General features: G+C 40.3%; 2 protein-coding genes across 10 annotated transcripts in view; both read left to right on the top strand.

Annotated features, from left to right (window-relative positions):
* Positions 1–9,535, top strand: part of CMSS1 (cms1 ribosomal small subunit homolog) — a 377,448-nt gene extending 367,913 nt beyond the window's left edge. For all 4 annotated transcript variants that reach the window (XM_073892655.1, XM_025873344.2, XM_073892656.1 and 1 more), the window contains 2 exons: positions 7,687–7,775; positions 9,229–9,535. In XM_073892655.1, the coding sequence (XP_073748756.1) occupies positions 7,687–7,775; positions 9,229–9,312 (173 nt within the window). In that variant the 3' untranslated portion in view covers positions 9,313–9,535. The remainder of the gene's footprint in view (positions 1–7,686; positions 7,776–9,228) is intronic.
* Positions 9,536–10,736: 1,201 nt separating this feature from the next.
* LOC112825264 (cell cycle control protein 50C-like) overlaps positions 10,737–23,208 on the top strand; it is a 55,242-nt gene continuing 42,770 nt past the window's right edge. For 4 of the 6 annotated variants that reach the window (XR_012378113.1, XM_073892626.1, XM_025873361.2 and 1 more), the window contains exons 1-4: positions 10,737–10,880; positions 11,373–11,417; positions 12,588–12,806; positions 16,945–17,055. Coding sequence is in view for 5 of the 6 variants with exons in the window: in XM_073892626.1 (XP_073748727.1) it covers positions 12,615–12,806; positions 16,945–17,055 (303 nt within the window). In the remaining variant the exon portion in view is untranslated. The remainder of the gene's footprint in view (positions 10,881–11,372; positions 11,418–12,587; positions 12,807–16,944; positions 17,056–23,208) is intronic. The other 2 variants (XM_025873363.2, XM_025873364.2) reach the window with 2 other exon arrangements.

The raw sequence follows: 23,208 nt of genomic DNA on the forward strand, positions 1-23,208 counted from the left end.
ATAAAATCTTAAAAAAAAAAATACTAATGTTTCTTTCCAGTTGAAAGCCATCCAGGGTTAAATGAACCCACTATATACAAAAGGCTGTGCAATTACAAAGGAGTAACAAACTTAGCAGCCCCGGATAAGGAAAGGAAACATATTTTTTGAGTTCATACTTGCACTGGTCTACACTAAACACTCTTAGGTATCTCATTAAATATTCATGGCACCAGTGCAGGCTAGCATTTTTATTTCTTATAAGAGAAAACTCTGAAGCTCTGAAGGGTTAAGTGGCTCTCCCACAGTCTCTCAGTTTACTCCTTCCTAGTTCCAGAGCTTTTCCCCCTCAAAGAGCTCCTGATCCTTGAAGAAATAAATATACATAGAAGGAGATTGACAACATGAGGCAGTAAATGACAAGGGCGAAATGAGCACTTCCAAGTCCTATAGGAGTTGAAATACACTGTTACGGAGGCTGAATCTGTATGGAAGGCTTTAGAGAGAAAAGGGTCTTTAACTGATCTTTGAAGTATGAGAAGGATTAAAATAGGATCTTTGAAGTATAGAGATGTGAGAAAAGCAATCAGGAATGGGAGAACCACTGAATCAGAAGAGGGCAGGCAGATATACATGATTTAGATACAGTGTTGAGTTTACAAGCCCCTATTATGGATTCAGTCCAGAGTCAAATCCCAGGTCCAGCAACTGACTAGCTCTGTGACCTTGGCAAGTTACTTAACCTCTCTAAATCTGTTTCTGTATTCAAATGACAGGGATAGTGGTAGTATCTTCCTCAAAGGATTGGTATGATAATAAAATGCCAATAAAGAGTTTGGCACAATGAGTTTCACACCCTAAGAAATCAAATGCTAGTTTTTATTTTTATTAAAGAGACCAACTTTCTTGGTTGGAAACTTCATGGGCTTTAGTAGCTAGTGATTCAGTTGGAAAGAGAGTGTGGAGGGAGGATTTTGAACATTAAGCTGAAGAGTTTGGATTTTTGCCTTATGGACATGGGAGGGCATTGAAGTGAAGGAACAGATGAGAGGTGCTCATAGCATATCTGTGAGACACAGAGTTGGGAGAGATTGGCTGGGCAGCAGGAGACCCCAGGGGTGAACCCTGCCTCTCCCACAGCTCTTAGCCAGAGATTCACCTGACCCCTCCCTAGAATCCAGATGGTTCTTTGTGTATCACCAGGCCCCCCATGCAATAGGGTCACTGTTCTCCATATTTAAAAGAGAGAAAGGGAGAGAGAAAAAAAAGTTCTACAAATTGTTGAAATTTGATTTCCATAGAGTTGTGAGGTCTCAGTATGAAAGCTTATTTAAGAAGTGGAAAAATCATTTAAGGAGCTATTGATTTTTTGTAATAAATGAAAATAACATACTTCTGATTCTGATTTGATGAAAGATTTAATGGTCATTAACCAGAGGTGTTAAGCAATATACAAAGCATTTAAAGAGAATAATTCCAGGGGTGTCTGGGTGGCTTAGTTGGTTGAGCATCTGCCTTTGGCTCAGGTCATGATCTCAGGGTCCTGGGATCGAGCCCTGCATCAGGCTCTCTGCTCAGCAGGGAGTCAGCTTCCCGCTCTCCCTCTGCCACTCCCCCCCTACTCATACTCGGTCTCTTGCTCTCAAATAAAGAAATAAGATCTTAAAAAAAAAAAAAAAAGGAGAACAATTCCAGCACTCTAGAAACTGAAAATCTAACAAAGCAAAACAAATGGCACATAACTCATTTTATGTAGCTGTTTATGACTTAATATGTTTATATATATGATATATTAAGGAAAGTTTTCAAACTTACAAAGATATCCCATGACAGTGGGATCTGTACAATTATAGATTGAATTATATTGTTTTAATCTTAATTTAATAATGAAAGAGATTTTCTAACAGTGAGAGCCTTTCAACAGTGCAAAAATATAGAAAAAATAAATCACTTCAGAGATAATCACTTGTTAGTTAATATTGAATATATTTTCTTTAGTCTTTTTTTCTATGCATTTATATATTTATTTTTATAAGTGGAGATCAAACTATATCATAATTTTATAACTTGTCTTTTCCACTTAATATATCTTTTTTTTTTAAAGATTTTATTTGTTTATTTGACAGGGAGAGCAAGAGCACAGGCAGGGGGAGAGGCAGAAGGAGAGGGAGAAGCAGGCTCCCCGCTGAGCAGGGAGCTTGACGTGGGGCTTAATCCTAGGACCCTGGGATCATGACCCGAGCCGAAGGCAGATGCTTAACTGACTGAGCCACCCAGGCACCCCTCCACTTAAAATATCTTATGAGGACTTTCTTTGTCATGAAATACTTTTAATTTTTCATTTTTAATGGCTATATAATATTCTACATAATATTCTACTGTTTTTTATAATTTTATTGAGACATAATTGACATATAATTTTGTATTAGTCCAGTGTGTACAGTATAATGACTTTATACATATATAGTGAAATGATTACCACAATAAGTTTATTTAACATCAATCACCTCAGATAGTTATAAATTTTTTCTTATGATGAGAACTCTTAAGATCTACTCTCTTAGCACCTTTCAAATGTACAGTATTAACTACAATCAGTGTGCTGCACATTACATCCCCAGAACTTAATTACCTTACAATTGGAAGTTTTTACCTTTTAACCACCTTCACCCATTTTCCCCAACCCCCCCACCTTTGACAACCACCAATATGTTCTATGTATCTATGAGTTAGGTTTTTTAGATTCTACATATAAGTGAGATCATACAGTATTTGTCCTTCTCTGTCTGACTTATTTCATTTAGCATAATGCCCCCAAGAGTCATCCTTATTATCACAATGACAAGATTTCCTTCCCTTTTACGGCTGAATAATATTCCTCTGCGGGTGTGTGTGTGTGTGTGTGTGTGTGTGTGTGTGTGTGTGACATTTTCTTTCTTCATTCATTTGTTGATGGACAGTGAGGGTTGTTTCCTTGTCTTGGCTATTATAAATAATGCTTCAGTAACATAGGGGTGCATATATCTTTTGGGTATATACCCAGAAGTGGAATTGCTGGATCATATGGTAATTCTATTTTCAATTTCTTGAGAGTTCTTCCATACTGTTTTCCATAGTGGCTGCACCAATTTACATTCCCACCAACAGTGCACAACAGGTCCCTTTTCTCCACATCCTCTTCAGCACTTACTATTTCTTGTGGGGTTTTTTGGTAATAGCCATTCTAACAGGTGTGAGGTAGTATTTCATTGTGGTTTTAAATTGCATTTCCCTGATGATTAGTGATGCTGAGCACCTTTTCATGTACCTGTTGGCCATTTGGATGTCTTCATTGGCAAAATATCTATTCATTTCCTCTACTTTTAAATCAGATTGTTTGGTGTTTTTTGCCACTGATTTGCAAAAGTTTTTTATATATTTTGAATATTTATCCCAGGTTATATATATTTTTTAGCAATACAATTATGATAGGATACCTGGATTATTTCTAATTTTTTGCTATTATAAATAATACTGCAATGATCATCTTTGCAAGCAACTACGTTTCTTTCTTTTTTTTTTTTTAAGATTTTGTTTTTAAGTAATCTCTACACCTCACATGGGGCTTGATCTTACAACCTCGAGATCAAGAGTCACATACTCTACCAACTGAGCTAGCCCGGCTCCCCATTAACTATATTTAAGTTTCTGATGTATTTATTGGAATTTTCATAGAAAGAAAATTATTTTATCAAATAGCAAGTATTTTAAAGCTCCTATTATATAATGCTCGAGTGCCTTCCTGTGAGACTGTACTTGTTTGCTCTCCCACCAATAGTTATTTTGAAGAGAAGACTACCAACCCATTGTCCTCAATTTATCATTTTTACTTTTGCAGAGAGAATTTTATTTTTTTAATTTATTTTTATTTTTTTAAAGAATTTTTTTATTATTTATTTATTTGGTTGAATGGTTATTTATTCATTTGGTTGAATGGTTGAGTTTCATTCTTCTGTATATAGAGAGATAGCAAAACAAATGGCACATAACTCATTTTATGTAGCTGTTTGTATATAGAGAGATACAGAGCAAGAGAGAGAGAGCAGGAGCAGTGGGGAGAGGCAGAGGAAGAGGGAGAAGCAGACTCCCCACTGAACAGGGAGCCCGATGTGGGGCCCGATCCCAGGAGCTGGAGATCATGACCCGAGCCAAAGACAGACGCTCAACCATCTGAGCCACGCAGGCACCCTGAGAGAATTTTATTTTGTAAGATTTTATTTATTTTGAGAGAGAGCATGAGAGTACGGTGAGGTGCCAAGGAAGAAGCAGACTCCCCACTGAGCAGGGAGCCCTATGCAGGGCTTGATCCCAGACTCAGTCCCCACTGAGCACCCCACAGAGAGAATTTTATTTTTTTATTTTTTTAATTTTATTTTATTATGTTATGTCAGTCACCATACAATACATCATTAGTATTTGATGTAGGGATCTACGCTTCATTGTTTTCGTATAACACCCAGTGCTCCATGCAGAACGTGCCCTCCTTAATACCCATCACCGGGCTAACCCATCCCCCCACCCCCCTCCCCTCTAACATCCTCAGTTTGTTTTTCAGAGTCCATAGCTCTCATTGTTCATCTCTCCGATCTCCCACCCCTTCATTTTTCCCTTCCTCCTAATGTCCTCCATGCTATTCCTTATGTTCACAAATAAGTGAAACTGTATAATTGACTTTCTCTGCTTGACTTAATTCACTTAGCATAATCTCCTCCAGTCTCATCCATGTTGATGTAAAAGTTGGGTATTCATCCTTTCTGATGGCTAATAGTCCATTGTATATATGGACCACATCTTCTTTATCCATTCATCTGTTGAATGAATCTCGGCTCTTTCCACAGTTAGGCTATTGCAGACATTGCTGCTATGAACATTGGGATGCATATGGCCCTTCTTTTCACTACATCTGTGTCTTTGGGGTAAATACCTAGTAGTGCAATTGCTGGGTCATAGGGTAGCTCTATTTTTAATTTTTTGAGGAACTTCCACACTTTTTTCCAAAGTGGCTGTACCAACTTGCATTCCCACCAACAGTGTAAGAGGGTTCCCCTTTCTCCACAACCTCTCTAACATTTGTTGTTTCTCGCCTTGTCAATTGTTGCCATTCTAACTGGTCTAAGGTGGTATCTCAATGTGGTTTTGATTTGAATTTCCCTGATGGCTAATGATGATGAACATTTTTTCATGTGTCTGTTAGCCATTTGTATGTTTTCTTTGGAGAAGTGTCTGTTCATGTCTCCTGCCCATTTTTTGACTTGATTATTTGTTTTTTTGGGTGTTGAGTTTGAGAAGTTCTTTGTAGATCTTGGATACCAGCCCTTTATCTGTAGTGTCATTTGCAAATATCTTCTCCCATTCTGTGGGTTTCCTCTTTGTTTTGTTGACTGTTTCCTTTGCTGTGCAGAAGCTTTTTATCTTGATGAAGTCCCAAAAGTTCATTTTTGCTTTTGTTTCACTAGCCTTTGGAGATGAATCTTGAAAGAAGTTGCTGTGGCCGATGTCAAAGAGATTACTGCCTATGTTCTCCTCTAGGATTTTGATGGATTCCTGTCTCACATTGAGGTCTTTCACCCATTTTGAGTTTATCTTTGTGTATGGTGTTAGAGAATGGTTGAGTTTCATTCTTCTGTATATAGCTGTCCAATTTTACCAGCACCATTTATTGAAGAGACTGTCTTTTTTCTATTGCATATTTTTTCCTGCTTTGTCGAAGATTATTTGACCATAGAGTTGAGGATCCATATCTGGGCTCTCTATTCTGTTCCATTGGTCTCTATGTCTGTTTTTGTGCCAGTACCATGCTGTCTTGGTGATCATTGCTTTATAATATAGCTTGAAATCAGGCGACGTGATTCCCCAGCTTTGTTTTTCTTTTTCAGCATTTCCTTGGCCATTCGGGGTCTTTTCTAATTCCATACAAATTTTAGGATTGTTTGTTCCAGCACTCATTGAAGGTATAGATTGCTCTGGGTAGCATAGACATTTTAACAATGTTTATTCTTCCCGATCCAATGTTTATTCTTCCAATGTTTTTCCATCTTTTTGTGTCTTCTTCAATTTCTTTCATGAGTGTTCTGTAGTTCCTAGAGTATAGATCCTTTACGTCTTTGGTTAGGCTTATTCCGAGGTATCTTACGGTTTTTGGTGCTATTGTAAATGGAATCGTTTCTCTAATTTCTCTTTCTAGAGTTGCATTGTTAGTGTATAAGAAAGCAACTGATTTCTGTGCACTGGTTTTGTATCCTGCCACATTACTGAATTGCTGTATGAGTTCTAGTAATTTAGAGGTGGAGTCTTTGGATTTTCCACATAAAGTATCATGTCATCTGCAAAGGGAGAGTTTGACTTCTTTGTCAATTTGAATACCTTTTATTTCTTTTTGTTGTCTGATTGCTGTTGCTAGGACTTCTAGTACTATGTTGAACAATAGTGGTGAGAGTGGGCATCTTTGTCGTGTTCCTGATCTTAAGGGAAAGGCTCTCAGCTTTTCCCCATTGAGGATGATATTCGCTGTGGGTTTTTCATAGATGAATTTTATGAACTTGAGGAATGTTCCCTCTATCCCTATAGTCTGAAGAGTTTTAATCAGGAAAGGATGCTGTATTTTGTGAAATGCTTTTTACACAGAGACAATTTTAAATAAGAGGCATTACAGGGGCCCCTGGGTGACTCAGTTGGTTAAGCGTCTGACTCTTGATTTCGGCTCAGGTCATGATCTCAGGGTCGTGGGATTGAGCCCTGCGTCAGAGCGCACTCAGTGCAGAGTCTGCTTGAGTCTCTCTCTCTCTGCCTGTGCCCCTCCCCATCACTCAAGTGCGTGCAGGTGCTTGCTCACTCTCTCTCTCTCAAATAAGTAAATAAATAAAATCCTTAAATAAATAAGAGGCATTATAATTATAAGAAGAATGAAAAGTCTTTTGGGCCAAAGGGAAAATACTGAAATAATCACAGAGAAAAGATGAGGGGAAGTGCTGCAGAGCAATGGAAGGCTTCAGTTATGTTTCCACATGTAACATGAAACAGCTTGGGGAAATGGAAAGAACATGGGGAGTGGGAAGAACTAACTGTGCCCAATTCTGAGACCTCTGAGGAACAGACAATCCCTAAGGTCCCCTCCAGCCCCACATTCCATAATTGTCTAGATACATAGGAAGACAGTGGAAATGGAATCCTTAAGTGGTTTACTAGTCTTCCCAAATGATAACAGACTTTGAATAGAGCCTATTCATATTTACTTCCTTTTCTGTCTAAAATTAACCCCCAAACCCCAGACTCATCCTTCTGTCCACTCACACTCCATTGGACTCAACTCCTCTGAAGGGCCACTACCCAGACTGCAGGATCCATCCTATCAAATTCCTGTCAGGAATGAGACTTCACCCTCTGGGGCTTCATGAAACGGAGGTTTGGGATTGTTTCTTTGCCAGCACTTGACAAGCTTAGCAGCTTCTCTGCTTCCCTCAGAATCAGTGATAAGATTATAAGGAAAGCAATCTCAGAGTGCTGCATTTGTTTTCCATCAAGCAAGGGCTGGCTGCATTCAGTGTGTAGAGGTTAGTTGCTGGGGGAGAGGACAGCAAATGATGAGGCAAAAAGCAACGAGACTAAAAAGTCATTTGAGTAAGCTTATGTCATGAGGTCTGCTGTAGCAACTCTCTCTGTTTCTTTCAGGTGGCCTTAATTTGAACCCCTTAAAGTTTCTGGTTTTTGACTGGAACTGGAGAGATCAGAAGTTGAGAAGGATGATGGACATTCCCGAGGTACCATGTAACCAGCAATTGCCTTTAATCTTTTTTCTTCAACTTGAACTTGAGTTCAAATACAGTAATAAAGTCTTTGACATGGGGAGCCAGCACATTCTGGCCATTGAAATTATTTCTCTTTTAACTCTGAAGTAACTGCAATTACAGAGTCCATCTCACTCCCTTAGACCTAACTGTATCTTTTCCATGTGTTTTATAGTAATCAGCTTTATTTCTTCCTTATATGACCAATGACCTCTGCCCCACAGGGGACCACTATATCTATACTAAACCTTTGCGAAACAGGAGGATCTGGAGGACTTGGCACATTTTTGTGTGCCTTGCTTTAGAGACATATTCATCTTTGTCTTTCATCCTTACAAATGTGTGAGGAAGTAGGGGCACAAACTTGCCTCCTGGTCTGCATCTCCCATACCCAAAACCTCACTTAATATAGAGGGCTATTTTGTTTTTGTTTTTGTGGGGAAATTATTTTGATATCTCTGTGGATTAAAACTGATTGATTGCCTTTGTGGCCACAGCATTAGCTCATTCTGTATTTATGAAAGTAATCCATTATCATCAAAATGTGAAAAATTGATTTGCCACCTACTGTGTATCATGGGGCTAATTTTTCAATCTAGCCCGATGTTTAGAAGTATCTGTTGGAGATAAGAAGGTTTGTCCAATAATAAAAATGGCTGCCAGTCACCAACCTAATTAATCATGATAGTAACTATCAAAGAGATTTGGAATTAATCCTCCAAACATGCTGAATAATTTAACTTACCACATAAAATTATATCCCCAGAATGACCAACCTGATTATGATTGATCAGTGAGCTAAATCAGACATCAGTACAGGTTAAAAGACAATTTTTTCAGTTTCCTACACACACACACACACACACACACACACACACACACACACACACACACACACACACACACACACCTGTGCCCTGAACTGACTGGTTTTTTAAAACCAGTTCAACAAATTTGATGTTAGGCCCATAAGTCCATATTTATTTCAGTTATAATGTGAAATCTGAGTAATCCACTGTAAGTTTTTTAATTATAATGATAAGGAGAAATTGTGTCAAAGAAAAAACCTTGTCACCCAGTTATTTGTATTATGTTGATGTCATCATTATCAGCTATCCTATATTGAAATATGTGTGCAATATAGCCATACTTTAGGTATTTTGAAACACCTTTGTATAAGATTTTTTTATGAGATTTTATTTGGAATGGTTACAAAGGGCACTTTAATGAAATGGATGTTTTATTTAGTACCTATCCCTTTACTTAAGTAAATATTTCAGTTCTGAATAAAACATACATTAGGATTTTTGCCCTCCCTGATTCTGGCCATAACAGCTACACAAATACCAGGAAGTCCAGACAGTTGAATTTATTCACCAAGACCATCTTTTCTTGATCTTAACCTTTTTTTTTTTTCCTCATTTAGATAAGAAAGGAGGTTTTTGAACTTCTGGAAACGGGAGTCCTCAGTCTATGCAAGTCTGAATCTTTGAAGCTGGGCCTTTTCTAAGTCTGGGTCCTAATGAAAATTCCAGTTTTTATGGTGGGATTTGCATCTCATTTAATAGCTCTGGAATATTGCAAGGACTCAGTAAATATCAGCTGTTGTTGTATTACATTAACTGCATCACCAGATGAATCACTAGAAATTTTTGGTGGAGATTCTTTGACAAAAATGAAGCTGTCCTTTGCCAACTTCTTTGTATAATAAAGTATCACCAGCTTGTGTATGATTTTTGTTGAGCAGAGTGAATTTTTCTTTCACCAACTGGTCTCTGATGTGACTTTGCAGAACGAAAAGAGCATCTGGGCAACCTTAGCCAGGCCACTTCCCTCTCTGAGCCTCAGTTTCATCAGCCACAAGATGGGAATGATATCTCCTAGGATTGTTGAGGCTTCCATGTGATGGTACTTGTGGAACAGACTCCTAAACTGAAGCCTGGTCCCGGTGTGAAGGGTGCAGTGGTAGTGATAGAAAGAGTTGCAGGTGTATGTGGCACTTTGCAAATATATGAAAGATAACAATATAACTACAATTATCTTAATTATTTTGTACCTTTTTATTTTAAAAGAATCTCAGATTTACAGAAAATGTCTGGTAATAATACCTGGGGAAGCTATCTACACAGCATTAGAGAGATGAAAGCAAGCACTTAAAAAATTACTCTCTGAAATTTCTCATGATACCACAATATAACAACTGCTAGCAAATTGTCATATCCATATCAATCTAGAACTGTGGATCTTCAACCGGGGGCAATTTTGTCCCCCAGGGTCCATTTGCTGTGTCTGGAGATATGTTTGGTTGTCACACTGGGAGGATACTACCAGCATCTAGTGGGGAGTTGTGACTGGCAGTTATTTAGTAGGTAGTATCCTTTAGCCAAGGATGCTGCTCAATGTTCTACCATCCTACAGGCCAGCCCCCACAATAAAAAAGTGTCTGGCCCAAAACACTAATCAGTAGTACTGAGGGTAAGGAAACCCAATTCTAGAAACTTGAAAAGCAGAGTATATGAAGTATATCTGTAGGCTTGAAGTAGGTTTATTTAGAAGAGAAATATGTAAATATAAAAATATAAAGTGAGATCTGGCTATCTCAGGAATGTTGCCCCAGAAATGTGTTCCCTTAATACCTGTGATGGTTAATTTTATGTGTCAAGTTGACTGGGCCAGAGGTTGCTCTGATAGTTGAGCAAATAGTATTCTGAGTGTTTCTGTGAGGGTGTTTTTGGATGAGGTTAACATTTAAAGGGGTGGACTTTAAAGCAGATTGTCCTCCCTCATTTGGGTGAGCCTCATCCTGTCAGTTAAAAGCCTAAATAGAACAAAAGGTTGACACTGCCCACCCCCACACACCCTCCTCAAACCACTCCCCTCCCCCGCTCCCCGCCCCCGCCCCGCCCCACAAATAAGAGAGAATTCTGATTCCAACTGAAACATTGGCTCTTGCTGTCTGATAGCCTTCAAACTACGACCTCAGCTCTTCCTGATTTTACAGCATATTTTGGCCTTTAAGACTCAAACTGAGACATCAGCTCTGCAGATTTTGGACTTGCCAGCCTCCTCCATAACCACGTGAGCCAATTCCTTCTAATAAAATCTCTTTACATTCATCCAATTAATTTTGTTTCTCTGAAGAGCCCTGACTAATATACTAAATGAAAGTTCTTCTACTTTGAGATTTTGGTTAGTTTGGTTTTGTTGTTTTATAAAAAGCCTAAGAAATTCTGTTCTTACAGATTTGTTACCATAATGACTCTTTTGCTAGGTGTTATCTATGTAGTATAATCCCACCCAATGTTGGACCAAGTTCCCAGATGGCAAACATACCTGATTATTTTGTAGGCCAACCATGCACATGTAATCTAATCTTGTAGGCTGTTGCTGCATTTTCAACCCAAGTTCTTGACCATGTTTATTGAGTAAAACAAATAGTCTATGTGAATTAGAAGTGTTCGCCACCATCTTCTCACACAAGGCTGATACCAGCAGCCATACTCGTCACCGTCTCCAAGCCAGATTCAAGTGATGTGCTGAAAATGACCCCCTGGTATTTGCTTTTCCCAGCTTTGCAAGTGGGAAGCTTTGACTCTGAACTGGATACCGTCTAGTGTAAGTATTGGCATTTGTTTTGTATGCTTTTAAACTAGGTACACCTGCCAAAGTCATTGCCTTCTTTAATATAAAAATAGTCCGGGGCACCAGCGTGGCTCAGTCAGTTAAGCATCTGACTCTTGATTTTGGCCAGGTCATGATCTCAGGGTTATGATATCGAGCCCTGCATCGGGCTCCACGCTGGGTGTGGAACCTGCTTAAGATTCTCTCTCTCCCTCTCTTTCTGCCCCCCCTTAAAAAAAACAAAATGAAATAAAAATAAAAATAGTCCAGCATGGCTTCTCTGCCTAATGTTAATAAAAAAGGAAGATTAGAAACTTGTCTATTTTTTTAAATCCTAAATCTATATCTTAAATACATTTTAAAGAAAAGGAAGTAATTATTAACAGCCTAATGAAATGTTAGGGGATTTCTGATAAATGAGAGAAACCCCAAGCCAAACTAATAATACCATATTGCAATATTGAACATTTAATTGATTATCTATCTTGCTCTTCCTTTCTCTCGCCTCATTTGAGCTACTCCAAAGCACGTGCTTGGAAAAAATTTAGGAGGAGATGTTTTTAATGTACATTTTCTACTAGAGTCTTTCTTATGGATGAAAAAATGGGCACCTGCTGAGATTAGACATCTGTGTTCCACAATCCCTGTTTGCTTCCCTCTTATTATCACAAGTAGCAAAGTTAGCTGTAATCTGAGAGCATTTTTCCAATTTAGTTTATATTTATGTTAGAAGCAGCCATGTTTGGAAAAAAGCTGGTAGCCCTAACTTTTATTTTTTTGTATTACTCTCCAAGGCTTTAGGCAAGTTCTCAAAGATAAATCCATTTTCCCCCTTTCAGGAAGGGCTTGCCTTGAATTAGTCACCACATCCCAGAAATAGCCCATGATAACTGCTTCCCAGTGTGGCCAGATGCTGGTCTGTGCAGACCCTGCTGGGGACTATTTCTCCTAGGCATGGCATTTAGCACACATTTTTTGAGCCTAAAGTGAACTCTACCAATGGCTAACTGAAGAGAGCTGTGTTCCTGCTGAATCTCAGGTTCAGTTAAAGAACAGTTCTGGGAAGTAGACTGCAACTACAAAGGAAAGTTCATCTAATTCTTAATTTAGCACTACCATTATGCAGTATTACTAGGAGTAATAATGTTATAAATGCCTTGGAAGTGTATCTCAGTCACCTGCAGGACCAGAATGAAGAGGACGTCCAAGGACAGCCGGTGCAAATTGCCAGACAACACTGCCTTGAAGCAGCAGCAATTGCCTGCCTACCAGCTACAGCTCTCAGCCACCGGAGTCCTCTCCGGCTTTTTTGCCACAGGAGTGTTCTGCCTTGGTGTGGGCATCATCCTTATATTGTCTGCAAAGAGTATCAAGGAAATAGAGGTTTGTCCCATCTTACATTTTTAATGCAGATTCTAAGAATTTTCAGCTTTGGGACTATAAATGAGTGACCAGTTTGAGAACACAGCCCCTCAATAGATGAGACTAGAACATTCCTTTTTCAATCACCGGTGCAGATGGTGGCAGCCTCTGTATGTTGGCTTTATTCATCCCTACTCCCTCTTGAGGACAATCACTCTCACACTGGTCCGCTCAGCCATTCATTTCCAGGAGCGTGGCAAAGTCAGAAGTTTTTTAAACTGGTGGAGTACTGACCAAGGATTGATAGAGGTAGGAGAAGGAGAGGCAGGGTCAAATGACTGCCAGATGCCCATGAATCATATGGATAAAAAAGTAAAGAGACAAAGAGGTCTTCAGTTTTGTCCCACTTTCAAGCATTTTGTCTTTCCCTTTGCTAACGAACTCCGAGATCATTACTTTAATGGAGGAAAGGCAAGAACCCGAATCTTTCTGGCCTCTTAGGGATACTTAGCAAAATTAACTAAATTCTACTCAAGACTGAGAAAAGCCGAAGCTAAGGGCATACCTCGCTCCATTACAAGCCTTTGCCAACTTGATTAACAAGCTGTTAGAGGATGAGAACCTGAGAAGCTGGTCTGGGGAGGGGACATAAGAGTTGGCCTAAGGTTAGATCAGCCTTGCTCGCATTCAGTCTAACAAATTAAGCAAATGTTTAATTCAAATCAGCTCTGAGCAGATTACTGGGCATCTCAGTCTATGACCTCCACTCTGAAGGCAGCCATGGAAAGCTGATCTATTACCTCTCCTGACATGGCTAGCAGCAAAGTTATGAAGGCCAAGGCTGTCAACATTGACTTAACATTCATGAGTGTCTGAAAGTGCTAAGAGTTCTGTTGGGTTTGCAAATGAGTAAGATAAGTTAAGGGTTGATTCCTGCCCTCAATGAGCTAATGATAGAGTAGGTAAGGTAGTGTGTGATAAGAACAGAGAGCTCAGCCATGGTTGCCTTGTTCACCACATCCACAACCCCTTCCTTGCACGTTGCCCAGTACATAATAGGCACAAACTTAGTGAAAGAATGGATTAGGGCAAATAGTGAGGACTCTAAATAGGAAAACCTCATTTCAGGTCCCACTCCTCCTACCAAATCACACTACTCTAATGCCTTTCTACTTATATTTTCTGCTCCCAGCTCTCAGCAGTTTATCTCCCCAGGAATTAAATGCCCCTAGGTCCTTTTGAGTCCTGCAGTGTGAGATATAAACGACCAGGCCCCACAAATAGCAGATGAAAAATGGCAGGAGAAAATTAAACTTGCCTTACTGAAAAGCATAGCATAAGTGACAAGGTTGTTTCATTTCCACAAACAGCTCATCCTATTTACTTTTCTATTTTCTTCTTCACCAACTCCTTTCTTTCTGGTTTTAACCCCTTTCCCGTGTCTTCCTTACCTCTTCCCTTCTGGTTATCCACCCTCACTCACTGTGAAGTGCAGCCTCCAGTAAGAGGCAGCCATTGCTAAATGATGTCACCTCATGCATGTGAAGGGAACCTCACTCCATGGTTTACTAAGGCCACTCTGCAAACAGCTTTCAACAGAATGATTTTTTTCATGTTAAGGAGATTTTCCAATAGACCTTTTTTCTGAAGTCACTTAGGATAGGTCGATTTCTAACATTTTTCTTGTATACAAGAAACCCAGAAACCACTGTGATAGTGAGATTCTCTTTTGCACATGGATGTATTTCATTATATTGAGTGATAAGATGAAGTGCATACCCCAGGCCAGTGTGATCAAGCACAGACCTAGTAGAAGAGTTCTAAGTGATTATCCTCTTCTCACTTAGCCCTGGGCTACAACAAGGAAGTGACTTTTTTCCAGTTGACTTTAAGCAAGAATGATCATTCCTGCCTCTCCAAAATTCTATGAGGAGCAAGCAGACTGTGACCTTTGCTGTCATTTTAGAGCTATAGGTTTACAAGGCCATTATTTTTTCCATCTTCAATCACCTATTTCACCCATCCCTCCACCCTCCTCCCCTCTGGTAACCACCAGTTTGTTCTCTGTAGTTAAGAGTCCATTTCTTTGGGCGCCTGGGTGGTTCAGTTGGTTAAGCAACTGCCTTCGGCTCAGGTCATGAACCTGGAGTCCCGGGATCAAGTCCCACATCGGGCTCCCTGCTCATCGGGCAGTCTGCTTCTCCCTCTGACCCTCCTCCCTCTCATGCTGTCTCTCATTCTCTCTCTCTCAGATAAATAAAATCTTTAAAAAAAAAAAAGAGTCTTTCTTTGTTTCTCTTTTTTTTTCTTTGCACATTTGTTTTGTTTCTTAAATTCTACTTATGAGTGAAATCATATGGTATTTGTCTTTCTCTGACTTAGTTCGGTTAGCATAATACTCTCTAACTCCAGGGGTGCCTGAGTGGCTCAGTCAGTTAAGTGTCTGACTCAGGTCAGGGTCACAGGGGTGTGAGATCAAGCCCTGTGTCAGGCTCTGAGCTCAGTGGAATCTGTTTGAGATTCTCTCTCTCCCTCTTCCTCTGTTCCTCCCCCCGCTCTCACTCTTTTTAAATAAATAAGTAAAATCTTGAAAAAATAATCTCTAGCTCCATCCACATCTTGCAAATGGCAAGATTTCGTTCTTTTTGATGGCTGAGTAATATTCCATTATAGTTATCCACTCATCAGTCTGTGGATACTTGGGATGCTTTTATAATTTGGCTAGCTCATAAAACTTTAGAACTAGAAATCACCTTAGATATCATCTACTCAACGATCATTTGATCATGAAACACATTTTTTTCTATTTCTGCATTAATAGAACTCCGACAAGAATCCATGAAGTAGAATGAATACTACTACCTCAAGCTCACAGATCAATTAATTGCTAGACAAAATGATGCTGATGAACAAAATGTGGGCCCTGAGTTTAAGTATTTAACTCAAGGTCAAAAATTGACTGAACTGAACCCCAGTTTCCTCAGTTGCAGTTCAGTGTGCTGGCAGTTATGAGACAGACCTGTTCTTTAAAGCTTTTTTAAAAATTAGGATGCAGTTTCACAAACAGCACATCACTATTTTCCAAAATAATAGTTCAAGCCTTGCTGTGCATTTAAAGAATGATTTAAAAACACATACATACATACATATACAAAATAATGATTTAAGTAAATATAAGCATCTAAGCACAATTAAGTAGCCTTTCAGCTCATCTTTAATTTAGTACTAACACTTTGCCTCTTTGGCTTCAAAACTCCCAGTAGTTTGCAAGGATTAAAAAAAATCCTGTCTTTCTTGTTAGTCTCCCCTCCTGAATCCTGTTGGCAGTTTACCAAGGAGAAGGCCACTCCCTTGCTTTCCTGCTCTTCCCCATTCCCATAATCTTCTAATTATTCTTCAACACAGTGAGGAAAGAGCAGAAGGGAAGTGCACAGCCTCTGTGGCTCTCTGTAAGCCCCCCTTCCTTAAGCTTCTAACAGCTCTATCTTTACATAACTGAGGCTCTTAGCCAAAGCTCATAGGATTTGCTCATTTGAAACACACCACTCCTTTTTAAAGAGTCCACGATACCAGTTTAAACAGAATTTAACTTTTAAAAAACGGAATGTGATAACATTTTAAAATCAGAATTACTCCACATATATCAATAACCCTAAATTTTGGAAGCCCTTCTTTTTCTGTGTTTGGTCCTTTTTAATAACTTCCTCTAGATGTCATGTAGAAAAATTCATTAGTATAAATATTTTACATACAATAGTGGAAAAACTGAAGTGACCTCCCCATAAAGCTGATTAGCTTCAGGCAGTAGGCCCAGTTCTCATGAGTCATTGCCTAATACTTTCCTAATGACACCTCTTCATGATCGAGACATAAGCCTACATCACAACAGGTTACATAAATATACAATAGAAACACTGAACTCCAGGTCAGTGGCAAAATACTGCCAGGTTCCAAAATGAAAGACTGTAAAAGGGCCCACTCCTCTCAAGCATCTGCAGAAACACTTTGTCCCCAACAGTGGACTATCCTTCATTCATGGCCCCGAGTCCATGGCCTTGACACAGAGAGCTTAAAGACTTAGGTGGACTCGGGCCTTGATTTTTAAAATATGAACTCATGTAATTTTTAATTAGTAATTGTTCTTTTCCCTGCCTGACAGATTAAATACACAGAAATCTGTGGAAATTGTGCAAAACTGCGAGAAGATGCCACTAATTTTGACAAAGAATGCACCTGCTCTATTCCCTTTTACCTTTCAGAGACGATGCAGGTAAGTGAAATTCAAGAGTCTTCAATTAGCTGTACACTGATCTACTCCTATTTCACACTTGGCAGTAAGTTCATGATTTCCATCAAGTGCTTTCCAAAACTGAAAATACAAAAAATAAAGCAGAGTACTGGTGAGGGACCTTACAAAATGTTGAGTTCATGCACAACTCTCCCCCTAGTTTTTTCCTTTGGAACGTTATTCTTCTCCTTTGTTTCTAAGTTTCCAGACTCTTTACCCACCCAACTTTGTAACATAATTCTTAATATCTATCAGACAGATTTTATTCCAAATGTCAACACAAGGGGAGACCATAGAGATCATTGAATCTAACCACTCATTTTATAGTAAGAAAATTAATGGGCTGAGAGGTTAAGTGACTTGGACAAGGTTAGTGTCCGGAGTCACACACCTGCTGGGCCTCTCCCCCATCCCCCTTACCCCTCCCCCTCAAGTCATTCTACATTTGCAATTGCCTAATCCCTAAGGGCAACTCTTGGCCTGGCTGTCAGGCATTATGAGAAATGCGAAAGAAATATTAAAAGAAGTCCCTGCTCTTGGGCTGATTAAAGTCTCATGTCAGTCCAGGTCCTCTGAGAAGCAGAAGCCAAGACAGGATTAGACATGCAAGAGATTTATTGGGGGAACTGCCTGTGAGGGAAAATGGGGAGAAGGCCAGAGGAGGCCGGGAGAACTGTCAGATCACAATGCAGCTCTGACCTCTGTGAAGAAAAGGGAAGGGGAGAAGGAAGGGAGGAAGTTAGGGAGAAAGTCTACGACTGCAGCGTAATCTTTAGAAAGTTTCAGCAAGGCCAACAGAGAGTCCCTGAAGGAGTCCGCCTCAGTATCCCTGCTGTGCTCAGCCATTAGGAGCAGCTGGGAGCAGCATGGCTTTAATGCAAACACAGGATGATTTTAGAGCAATGACAGCTGGGGCCATCCCTCAATTACGGTCCCTTTAGTAGGAGACCCAAGAGGCACCTTTTCAGGGCCTCCACAATCTTACCTGGTAGTCAAGACTTAACCAAATAAATGAAAAACTATTCCCTTTAACTCCTCAAAGACCCTGTGCTGTCCTCTAGACTCCACACCTCTCCCCGCACTGTGTCCTCCTCCCTGACCTGGTTGACCCCCCCCCCCTTCATAGATGACTGCATGGGATGAATCTAAGTATAGGCAGGCTTTCTCTTGAGCTTCCCGTTGAACATTCCCTTTGAGCTTCCCACCTCAAGGCCCCGCTTCCACCTCAAACTCAGCTGGTCCCAAACTAGACTCATCATCTGGAAAACCCTCCTTACTTCCCTTCCTAGTAAAGATCCCATCACCAAGACTCCAAACTTTCCACTTTGACTTTACCCTGCCAACTGCTTTTTCATCTAAGCCTCTCACGTGAGGACGCTCTTCTTCAATCCAGCTCTCCAACCACCCTGTCCTCTTCATTATTTTTTGGGCATTGCCTCTGTTCAGGCCTCCTGGTCCAGTAGCAGAGCTATCTAACTGCACTCCTGCCTTTGGCTTCCCCTACTTTAAACCAGCTGTTATTTGCAAAATAAGTTCACCATCCTCCCCGCCCCCAAAAAAGCACTCTTTCAGATTGCTCTTCAACCACCTGAGGCCTAGCAACGTTTTCATAAAAAGATAGAGGAAGGAGACCTTGTATTCTGGACAGCTGACCAACTTGCTTTCCCATGATACAACTCTCTATGTTTCTGCTGTTGTTTGCCTAGAAAGTCTCCCCACTCACTGCCACTTGTTGTAAACCCCTAACATGCCTAGACATTCCTTGAGCCTCCTTTTCACTCCTTTCTCCAGCAACAGTTTGCCCACATTTGTATCCTGGGAGCACTGTTTCCATTCTTCCAATGAACTTATTGTAATCACTTGTATAATAATATCCTGTGGACTCATTTCCTCTACTTAGAGAAAACTCCCTGAGGATAGGGACAAGCTTTACATGTTACACCACAACTACCTACTCCAAAGTATCTGCACTACACACTCACCCTTCCCCCCACCCTCCCTTTACCATCGGTCAACTATCCCTGTTCCCATCTGCAGGCTTATCTCCACTTGTACATAGATGCCATCTTTTCTTGCCTTTATAAGGACTTAACTCAGCAGTTCTGGCCTCTCCTATATCATCAGCTTTTTTCCTACTCAATCATTCCCAGCATACAGACATATTATTTCACTTATCTTCAAACAAACAAACCACTCTTGTATTCTCCCAATTTCCCTGCCAGCTATTTGCCCATTTCTTACCTCCCATTAGCAGGAAAACTCAAAAGAGTGGTCTATCTTGGCTACTTCCAGTTCCTCTCTTCTCATTCTCTCTTAAACCCACTCCAATCAGGTTTTTACCCCTAACACTCAGTGAAATTGCAAGGAAGTCAATGACTTCCACATTGATAAATTCAGCAGTCAGTCCTTAGTGCCTTGTCACTCATTGGACACAGGTGACCACTCCCTCATCCTCAACATACTTTCTTCTCTTGGCTTTCAAGATATTACACGGTCTTGGTTTTCCTCCTAACCCCCGGTTCCCCTTCTTCAGTTCCTTTGCTGCTCTTCCTGTTTTCCCCAAACTCCTGTTGAGATAGGCAGCACTTTAATCCTAATTTTTAGCCTTCTCCTCTCTAACTGCATTCACTTTTTTGGAAATGTCAACTACCTCCAGACTTTAGATGCCATCTATTGCCAACACCATTTTATATCCGTAGCCCAAACATTTCTTCCAAATCCACACTTGTATGTCCAGCTGCCTTCCTAACGTCACCATGCGGATATCTAACAGATATCTGAAGCTCAATATTTCCAAAACTGAATTCCTGGTTTCCACTGCTCCCCTTATCCACTGTACCACCCCCCATCCCCACAAAAAACCTAATCCATCCAAAGACTTCTCAATCTCAGTTGAAAGCAACTCCATCTTTCTGGAGGAAAGCCTAGGCCGAAAGCCTAAGAGTCATTTGTGACTCCTTTTATTCTCTCACACTTCACATCCAATCCATCCTGTTGGCTCTCTCTTCAAAATGTATCCAGGGTCTGTCCACTTCTCCCACTTCTTCTGCTTCCACCCAGCTCCATGCTATATTCACCTCTCACTTAGATTTCTGAAAGAGCCTCCTAACAGGTCTCCCTACTTATATCCATGTCTCAACATAGCACCCAGAGTGAGTTTTTCTTTTTTAAGATTTATTTATTTGAGAGAAAAAGAGAGAGAGAGAGGGAGGGACAGAGGGAGAGAAAACCTCAAGCAGACTCTGTGCTGAGCACAGAGCCCAACACAGGGCTCAGTCTCACGACTCTGAGATCACGACCTGAGCCAAAACCAAGAGTCAGCTGCTCAACCAACTGTGCCACCCAGGCACCCCCAGAGTGAGCTTTTTAAAGCCAAAGTCATATGTTATTCCTTTACTCAAAAATCCCTACAGTGGGGCCACCTGGCTGGCTCAGTTGGAAGAGCATGCAACTCTTGATCTCAGGGTCATGAGTTTGAGCCCCACATTGGGAGGAGAGATTACTAATAAATAAATAAATAAACTTTGGAAAAAAAAAAATCCCTGGGGCGCCTGGGTGGCTCAGTCGCTAAGCACGTCTGCCTTCGGCTCGGGTCATGATCCCAGGGTCCTGGGATAGAGCCCCGCATCGGGCTCTCCACTCAGCGGGAAGCCTGCTTCTCCCTCTCCCACTCCTTCTGCTTGTGTTCCCTCTCTCGCTGTGTCTCTCTCTGTCAAATAAATAAATAAAATCTTTTTAAAAAATAAATAAATAAATAATAAAAATTTAAAAAAAAAAATGGTTCCTCTTTCCACTCAGTGAAAAAGCTTAAGTCCCTACAAGGCTTTGCATGATTTGGCTTCTTATTTCCTCTCTGATCTAATCCCTTCATTCTCTTCCCCCAACCCCACTCCCACCACACTAGACTCCCCACTCATTCAACAAGTCAGGCATTCTCTTGCCTTGCCTCCCTGTACCTGATATTCACCTGGCCAACTGCCCTATCTCTTTCATGTCTTGGTTCAACCCTCACCTCAGTAAGGCCTAGACTGGCAGTCTTATTTCACACTGCAACCTGTCTACCCACCCTACTCTTGTAATACTCCTGATCCTTGTTAACCTGCTCAGATTTCAATTTTTTCCATAGTACTTATCACCTTCTAACATACCATAGAAATTAATAGTCTATGATATGTGTTGTTTATTGTCTGTCTCTCACTGTTGTGTCCTAAGCACCTATGACAATGCCTAGCACACTGTCGGTGCTCAATTAATGTTTGTTGAATGAACATATGAATCTTTGCTTCTTCCACAGTGCATAACACCGTATATTTATGTGGTAGATGCTCAGAAAATGTTGAAAGATTAAATGAATGGAGGAAAGATAAACTGCTAAGTTAAATGAATTTATGTTCTAGGAAGCTTTGGTTTTATGTGACCCTTTATTTCTCTCTTGATCCCAAATGAAAGCATGTTGGCATTAGTAATATTCTGAATACATCCATATTGATTATGGCTAGTGCTAAGCAATTTTGTGAGTAAGTCAGATATAAAATATAAGGAAATTACTAAGTTGTACTTGGATTATAAGTGATATCTACATAAAGTCAGTGAGGGAGGTTTTATGTATGTGTTCTTATAGGTCAAGATTCTAGTTCTCTATAGGTATGCCCTTTCTTGCCTTCCTCAACTCACCGTGCTGAGTTAGTGTTAGTGTTGCTTTAAAAGCAGAAACAGACTCATAAACACAGAGAACAAGCTGGTGATGGCCAGAGGGGAGGAGGTGGGGGGCATGGGAAGAATGGATGAAGGGGAGTGGAAGGAGATATAGGCTTACAGTTATGTAATGAATAAGTCACAGGGATAAAAGGTACATCATAGAGAATATAGTCAATGGTATTGTTATAGCACTGTATGGTCCCAGATGGTAGCTACACTTGTGGTGAGCATAGCATAATGTTTAGACTTTGTCAAATCACTGTGTTGTACACCTGAAGCTAATGTAATATTGTGTATCAACTATACTTCAGTTGAAAAAGAAAGTTAGTGTTGCTTAATTTTGGCAGAAAGGTGAAGACGCTTAAAACAATAGAAAACTATTCTGTCACACTTCTGGAAGTCAAAAGTCTGAAATCAAGGTGCAGCAGAGTCCTTTCCTTCTTGGAGGCTCAGAGAACTTACATTTTTGAAGAAAAAAAACCAAAAGATAAAATCTTAAAGGGCTTCAGTTTCCATCTGTCTGTGTGTACTTTGAAACCTTAAAGTCAAATAAATGTTACCAGTTGCTGACCATTCCTTTCAGGCAAAGACTTTCTCAAAAATATCCAACCAAACTAGCTAATGTAACCACAGAGCCTTCGGTTCACCAGTTAGCACACATTACACACGCTAGGCAATGAGTTCACGCAAGACTGTCTTAAACCAGGAATCCTGCACAGAGTGCCACTGAATCTAAAGAGAAGAAACACCATAAAGTGCCTTGTGCCTCTAGGACCAATAAAAAAGATGATGATCTGGGAGCCCTTGTTAAGCTAAATCTTGGACAAAGAATTACTGAAAAAAAGGTTATTAAAACTCTTCTATCCCTGGTGTGGTGAGCGTTCTCTGCCTGTTTATTTTGTCATTTATGTGAATGTATCACTTTGGGTAAGTAAAACTCTCTTTTTAGCTTCCAAGAAAATGTATGGTAAATTCCACTCCGTGGGTTTCATATTTTCTATAGTTATGGGTCAACAATAGAAGTTCCCTTGTTGGGTGAGGAAATGTAATCAGTCATTCCCACTATGCCTGGCATGTTTGCCTTCACACCCATGCTCCCTGTTTATGATGTTGCAGCCTGCCTCTTTGTCACGACACAACATCTCCCCTTCTCGGTGTTCCAGACACTTCTCTTACAAGTGACTAGGTTCTTAAGACTTTGTTGTTTTCTGTAAATGGCCACACTTACCATGACCTTTATTTCCAGCCTGCCCTGAGTACCAGTTCATATTTTCCATACTTATCCTCTTACATGGGCTTAGGGTGAGACCAGAAGCCTTTCCAAAGTGCCATTTTTTTTAAAAGATTTTATTTATTTGTCAGAGAGAGAGAGAGAGCACAAGCAGGGGGAGCTGCAGGCAGAGGAAGAAGCAGACTCCCCGCTGAGCAAGGAGCCCC

The sequence above is a fragment of the Callorhinus ursinus genome, unplaced genomic scaffold, assembly GCF_003265705.2.
Source record: "Callorhinus ursinus isolate GAN/ISIS: 27379988/994484 unplaced genomic scaffold, GSC_fseal_2.0 scaffold1, whole genome shotgun sequence".
NCBI classification, from domain to species: domain Eukaryota; kingdom Metazoa; phylum Chordata; class Mammalia; order Carnivora; family Otariidae; genus Callorhinus; species Callorhinus ursinus.